General features: G+C 35.3%; 1 protein-coding gene across 1 annotated transcript in view; it reads right to left on the reverse strand.

Annotated features, from left to right (window-relative positions):
- The window catches only part of LOC105519681 (ankyrin repeat domain-containing protein 36C), a 63265-nt gene that overhangs the window by 23626 nt on the left and 32028 nt on the right, over positions 1 to 7611 (reverse strand). Inside the window, exons 5-10 of the mRNA XM_011953125.1 lie at positions 7142 to 7170; positions 6965 to 7037; positions 5273 to 5301; positions 5106 to 5178; positions 1694 to 1722; positions 1527 to 1599 (exon numbers count right to left, since the gene is read on the reverse strand). Coding sequence (XP_011808515.1) covers positions 1527 to 1599; positions 1694 to 1722; positions 5106 to 5178; positions 5273 to 5301; positions 6965 to 7037; positions 7142 to 7170 — 306 coding nt within the window. The remainder of the gene's footprint in view (positions 1 to 1526; positions 1600 to 1693; positions 1723 to 5105; positions 5179 to 5272; positions 5302 to 6964; positions 7038 to 7141; positions 7171 to 7611) is intronic.

Here is a 7611-nt window from a genome sequence, read left to right on the forward strand (position 1 = left end):
ACAGAAATAGATGGAAAAAAAAGGAATACAAGCTTCACGAAATATACCCTTACAATTTCAAACATGGTATGATTTGTCATATGTCTAAAACTAAAATAAAACAATGTTAATATCAATGTGGATATGCCGAGTGATGAGGACAAATGTGATCTAAAATCAGAGCAGCAATTCATACACCTGAGAATCAATGTCAAAGCAGGTGGTACATGATCCCACATGTTTTTCATGCAATACATCAGAAGGATTTACACTATTATACTACAAACATTCAACATGTTCTTTAACTTGCCTCATAACTGAGAAGGTACACAATTACAATGACATTTCAGTTGAACATACACTTCACATCTCTTAAGTGGAAGTGTCCTAAGTAGATCAGCATGGATATATGTTTCCTGAATTCGAGTAAATAATAGTCATTATTTCTTACACCCGTGTGATGCAATAATTTGCCTACGTTTCTTGTATTCTCTAGTTTAGCCTTCTGAACATTTCTTCATCCACTCATGGCAACAAAGCATAATATATAAACATCAATTAAAAGCATCCTCAATTACATTAATTTTGACACACTTCTACTAAATGAAAATGCTACAAACACTGGATATTAATAAGCTTTTCCATTCCAAAATCACACCAATATTCGTTGAGAATGACCATGCAGTCAGTTTATCAATTCCACATTACTTTTGTTTCTAAAATAGTCTTGTTAGGAGTATCATGCTATTCTCTAAAGAATATTCATTAAATAGCGATTTTATCCAAGACTTGCTCTTTGATCAAAGAAGCAAATGTATTCACGTTCAAGTTTATCCAATTGTTATAACTAAAATCAACAAAACATGTAAGCCTGATGCCTAATAGTAACAAAGAGCAGTAATTAGTCAATGTGGTTTACACCAATTCTAGCATTCTTTCCTGCATCCTGTAGTTCCTGGTGCTGCCAAAATCAAATCTTCTTTATGCAAATATGCCAAATGCATCTGAAGTGAGTTCACCAGGTTTCCTCAGCAGAAAACCCAAAATTACATAAATAACTCCTTCTTTTCCCTCCTTCCTGCCTCACAATCCCTCTTCCTTGAGAAAACTAATTGCTACATCAGTGGACTCATTAGTTCTTGTTCTACACTGTGAATGAGTTATTACGATCTCTTTACTGTCTGTTTTCAGCAGTACGATGTGAATGTAAAATCTATACTTCATCTCTTTCTCCTTCCACCCTTGGTAAGAACATGCTGTAGAATTAAGGCAAAATTATCCTGTCCCCTAAGCCCCTTATGTCTTGACCTGCTCTCCAATGTATCTTCTTCCCAATCTCAATGTGGGGAAGTCTACAATCTTATTGTGAAGATCACGTCTAAGACCAGCAGCATCAGCATCACCCAAGAACTTATTACAACTGAAGAATCTCACGCCTGAATATTCAGAATGTACATCTTCAACGAGTCCCCCGCTATTTATTCGGGGAAGAGAAGTTCTTCTACATCTGGACTGAACATGACACTAAATGTGTTCTGTAAAATTACCTGTACCACATTTTTGTCCATCCTTTATTTCTGTGGCTACATTCGAAACAGAATCTTTCTTGTGACTTGTAGCCTGAATGGAATTTGAAACAAAATAATCAATAAATAAAGTATGTTTCATAGACTCTGTAGTTACTAGTTCAAAATATAAATAAAAATTTAATTACCTTCAAGGCTGGTGGTTTCTGAGAAGACACTGAAAAGCAAAAGGGACATATAATCACTCGTAAGTAAATATGATAACGTTATCCATACATGCATACGGTGTTAGCATCAAGCTGTATCCTCCTGCTTGTATTGGTGTCGGCTCTGATGTTTCCTACTTTGTGTCTGGGGACTGGAACGTGACAGAAATACTCTGAAAAAAGGGAACACAGGCTTCATGAAATATACCCTTACAATTGCAAACTTGGTATGATTTGTCATATGTCTAAAACTAAGATAAAACCGTGTCTATATCAATATGGATATGGCGAGTGATGAGGAGAAATGTGATGTAAAATCAGAGCAGCAATTCATACACCTGTGAATCAATGTCAAAGCAGGTGGTACATGATCCTGCATGTCTTTCAGGCAAGAAAGCAGAAGGATTTACATAACTATACTACAAACATTCATCACGCTCTTTAACTCGTCCAATAACTAGGAAGGTACACAATTACAATGACACTTCACATCTCTTCAGTGGAAGTGTCCTAAATTGATCAGCTTGGATATATGTTTGTTGAAACCTAGTAGATAATTTCATTATTTCTCACTCCCGTGTGCTGAAATAATTTGACTCACTTTCTTGACTCTGCAAGTTTAGCCTTCTGAAATTTTCTTCAAACATTCAAGGTAACAAAAAATAACATATTAGCCTCAATAGAAATATCAGGAATTACCAATTTTGACATACTTCTACAAAGTTACACTGTTACCAGCATTAGATATTAATAAAATTTACATCCAGAAATCACTCCAATATTCATTGTAAATGACCATTTTAGGAGTTAATTAGAATTCAACATAATTTTTGCTTCTAAAATAGCCTTCTTGAGAGTATCATGGTATTCTGTAAAGAGGTTTCATTAAATAGCTATTTTATCCAAGAGTTAGCTCCCTGAACAATGAAAGCAATGTATTCATATTCAAGTTTATCTCATTTGTATAAGAAAAATCAACAAAACATGTATCTCTGATGCCTAATAGTAACAAAGAGGAATAAGGAGTCACTGTGGTTTATTCCAATTCTAGCATTGTTTCCTGCATCCAGTAGTTCCTGGAGCTGCCAAAATCAAATATTCTTTTATGCAAATATTCCAAATGTATCTGAAGTGAGTTCACTCACGTTTCCTAGGTGGAAACCCCAAAATTTCATAAATAACCTCTTCTTTTCCCTACTTCCTGCCTCACAATTCCTCTTGCTTGAGCAAAATAATTGCTACATCATTGGTCTTGTTAGTTCTCATTTTACAGTGTGTTTGGGGTATTAGGATCACTTTGCCTCTGTTCATAGCAATATGATCTGATGTCTATAATATCTATTACTTCATCTCTTTCTCCTTCCCCTCTTGATGGAAACATGCTGTAGAATTAAAGGAAAATGATGTTGTCTCCTGAACCTGTTATGTGTTAAACCGCTTTCCAATGGTTCTTCTTCCCAATTTCAAAGTAGGGAAGTCTATAATCTTAGTACTCAGATCATGGCCAAAGACCAGTAGCATGAGGGTCACCCGAGAACTTATTACAAAGGAAGAATCTCAGGTGTGCTGAAACAGAATGTGAACCTTCAACGAACCCCACGCTGACTTATCTGGGGAAGAAAAGTTCTCTTCTATCTTGATTGCACATGACATTATATGCGTATAGCAAAATTACCTGTCCCAGATATTTGTGCATCCTTTATTTCTGTGGCTATATAATAAAGAGCATAATCAATTATTAACTTTGGCATACTTCTACTTCACTCATATGTACGTAAGATAATGTTATTCATACATTCATGAGGTGTTAGCATCAAGCAGTATCCTCCTGCCTGTGTTAGCATAGGATTTGATGTTTTCTACTTCAGAAATACATTGAAGAAAAGAAATACAGGCTTCACGAAATACACCCTTACAATTTCAAACATGGTATGATTAGTCACATGTCTAAAACTAAAATAAAACCGTGTCTATATCCATATGGATATGGTGAGTGATGAGGAGAAATGTGATGTAAAATCAGAGCAGCAATTCATACACCTGTGAATCAATGTCAAAGCAGGTGATACATGATCCTGCATGTTTTTCAGGCAAGAAAGCAGAAGGATTTACACCATTATACTACAAACATTCACCATGCTCTTTAACTTGCCTGATAACTGAGAACTTACACAATTACAATGACACTTTACTTGAATGCATATTTCACGTCTTTTAAGTTGGAAGTGTCCTAAATTGATCAGCTTGGATACATGTTTCTGGAATCTGAGTATATAATATTCATCATTTCTCACACCCATGTGGTGTAACAATTTGCCTAAGTTTCTTGTATTCTCTAGTTGAGCCTTCCAAACATTTCTTCATCCACTCATGGCCACAAAGTGCAATATATGAACCTCAATAAAGAACATAATCAATTATTAATTTTGACACACTTCTACTAAATAAAACTCCCACAAGAATTGAATATTAGAAAGCTTTTTCATTCGGAAATCACGCCAACATTCATTGAAAATGACCATTTTAATGGTCAGTTGATGAATTCAACAGGATTTTTGTTTCTAAAATAGTCTTGTTAGGAGTATCATGCTATTCTATAAAGAATACTCATTAAATAGCGATTTTTTTCCAAGAGTTACTTCTTTGATCAAAGAAGCCAATGTATTCTTATTCAAGAATATCAAATTTATATAACTAAAATCAATGAAACATGAAAGTCTGATGACTAATAGTAACAAAGAAGAGTAATTACTCATTGTGGTTTCTTCCAATTCTAGCATTCTTTCCTGCATCCTGTTGTTCCAGGAGCTGCCAAAATCAAATCTTTCTGCAAATATGCTACATGCATCTGAAGTGAATTCACTCAGATTTCCTCAGTAGAAACCCCAGCGTTACATAAATAACTTCTTATTTTTCCTCCTTCCTGCCTCAGAGACCCTCTTCCTTGGGAAAACTAATTGCTACGTCAGTGGTCTCGTTACTTCTCATTCTAGTGTCCGCGAGTTATTACAATCAAGTTTTCGTCTGTCTTCAGCAGTACAGTGTCATGTCTATAAAGTCTATACTTCATCTCTTTCTCCTTCCACCCTTGGTGAAAACATGCTGTTGAATTCAAGCAAAATTATGCTGTCCCCTGAGCCCCTTACGTCTTGATCTGCTCTCCAATATTTCTTCTTCCCAATTTCAATGTGTGGAAGTCTACAATCTTACTGCGAAGGTCATGTCCAAGACCAGCAGCATCAGCGTCACCCGAGAACTTATTAAATATGAAGAATCTCAGGCCTGCTGAATCAGAATGTGCAGCTTCGACGAGCCCCATGCTGATTTATTCAGATAAGAGAAGTTCCTTTCTATCTGGACTGAACATGACATTAAATGTGTTTTGCAGAATTACCTGTCCCAGATTGTTGTCCATCCTTTATTTCAGTGGCTATATTCGAAACAGAATCTTTCTCGTCACTTACAACCTGAATGGAATTTGAAACAAAATAATCAACAAATAAAGTAGGTTTCATAGACTCTGCAGTTACTAGTTCAAAATATAAATGGAAATTTAATTACCTTCAAGATTGGTTGTTTCTGAGAAGACACTGAAAAGTAAAAGGGATACATAATCACTCATACATAAATATGATAAAGTTATCCATAAGTGCATACAGTGTTAGCACCAAGCTGTATCTTCCTGCCTGTATTAGTGTAGGGTTTTATGTTTTCTACTTTGTGTCTGGGGACTGGAACATGACAGAAATACACTGAGAAAAGGAAGTGCAGGCTTCATGAAATATAACCTTACAATTGCAAACACGGTATGATTTGTCATATGTCTAAAACTAAAATTAAACCATATCAATATCAATGTGGATATGCCAAGTGATGAGGAGAAATGTGATCTAAAATCAGAGGAACAACTCATACACCTCAGAACCAATGTCAAAGCAGGTGGTACATGATTCCGAATGTCTTTCATGCAGGAAATCACAAGGATTTACCTAGTTATACTACAAACATTCATCATGCTCTTTAACTCGTCCGATAACTAGGAAGGTACACAATTACAATGACACTTCAATTGAATGCACACTTCACGTACCTTCAGCTTGGATATATTTTTGCTGAAACCTAGTAGATAACATTCATTATTTCTGACACCCATGTGATGTAATAATTTGCCTATCTTTCTTGTATCCACTAGTTGCGCCTTTCAAAAGTTTCTTCACCTAGTCATGGTCACAAAGGTTAATATATTAGCCTCAATAAAATATCATCAATTTTCATTTTTGACATATTTCTCTAAAGTAAAACTGCCACAAGCATTGGATAGTAATAAGGTTTCCATGCAGAAATCATTCCAATATTCATTGAAAATGACAATTTTAGGAGTTAATTCGAATTCATCATAATTTTTGTTTCTAAAATAGTCTTGTGGGGAGTATCATACTATTCTCTAAAGAAGTTTCATTAAATAGCTATTTTATCCAAGAGTAAACAAAGCCTTGAACAACAAAGCCAAAGTATTCATAACCATGTTTATCCCATTTTTATAACTAAAATCAACAAAACATGTATCTCTGATGCCTAATCGTAACAAAGAGGAGTAATGAGTCATTCTGGTTTATCCCAATTCTAGCATTATTTCCTGCTTCCAGTGGTTCTTGCAGCAGCCAAAATCAAATCTTCTTATATGCAAATATTCCAAATGCATCTGAAGTAAGTTTACTCAGGTTTCCTCAGCAGAAACTCCAAAATTACATCAATAACTTCTTCTTTTTCCTCCTTCCTGCCTCACAATCCCTCATCCTTGAGGAAAACCAACTGCTACATCAGTGGTCTGGTTAGTTCTCATTCTACAGTGTTTATGGGGTATTAGGATCACTTTTCCCTCTGTTTATAGCAATACGATCTGACACCTATAATATCTATTACTTTATCTCTTTCTCTGTCCCCTTTTGATGGAAACATGTAGTAGAATTAAAGCAAAATGATGCTGTCCCCTGAGCCTGTTTTGAGTTGAACTGCTCTCCAATGGTTCTTCTTCACAATTTCAAAGTAGAGACATCTATAATCTTAGCACTCAGATCATGGCCGAAGACCAGCAGCATCAGGGTCACCTGATAACTTATTATAAATGAAGAATCTCAGGCATGCTGAATCAGAACATGAAGTTTTGACGAACCCCTGGCTGATTTATTTGGGGAAGGGAAATTCTCTTCTGTCTTTATAGAACATCACGTTAAATGTGTTTTGCAAAATTACCTGTCCCATATATTTGTGCATCCTTTATTTCTGTGGCTATATTCATAACAGAATCTTCCTTGTCACTTGTAGCCTGAATGGAATTTGAAACAAAATAATCAATAAAGTATATTTCATAAAGTATATTTCGTAGCCTATACAGTTACTAGATCAAAATATAAATGAGAGTTTAATTACCTTCAAGGCTGGTTGTTTCTGACAGGACACTGAAAAGCAAAAGGGATACATAATCACTCATATGTAAATATGATAAAGTTATCCATATATCATGCAGTGTTAGCATCAAGCTGTATCTTCCTGCCTATATTAGTGTAGGCTTTGATGTTTTCTACTTTTTGTCTAGGGACCGGAACACGATAGAAATACACTGAAAACAAAAAAGGAACACAGGCTTCACAAAATATACCCTTACAGCTTCAAACATGCTATGATATGTCATATGTCTAAAATTAAAATAAAACCATGTGGATATCAATGTGGATATGCTGAGTGATGAGGATAAATGTGATCTAAAATCAGAGAAGCAACTCATACATCTGAGAAACAATGTCAAAGCAGGTGGTACATGATCCCGCATGTCCTTCATGCAAGAAATCAAAAGGTTTTACACCATTATACTACAAACATTCATCATGCTCTTTGACTTA

The sequence above is a fragment of the Colobus angolensis genome, unplaced genomic scaffold, assembly GCF_000951035.1.
Source record: "Colobus angolensis palliatus isolate OR3802 unplaced genomic scaffold, Cang.pa_1.0 Scaffold357, whole genome shotgun sequence".
Classification (NCBI taxonomy): Eukaryota; Metazoa; Chordata; class Mammalia; order Primates; family Cercopithecidae; genus Colobus; species Colobus angolensis.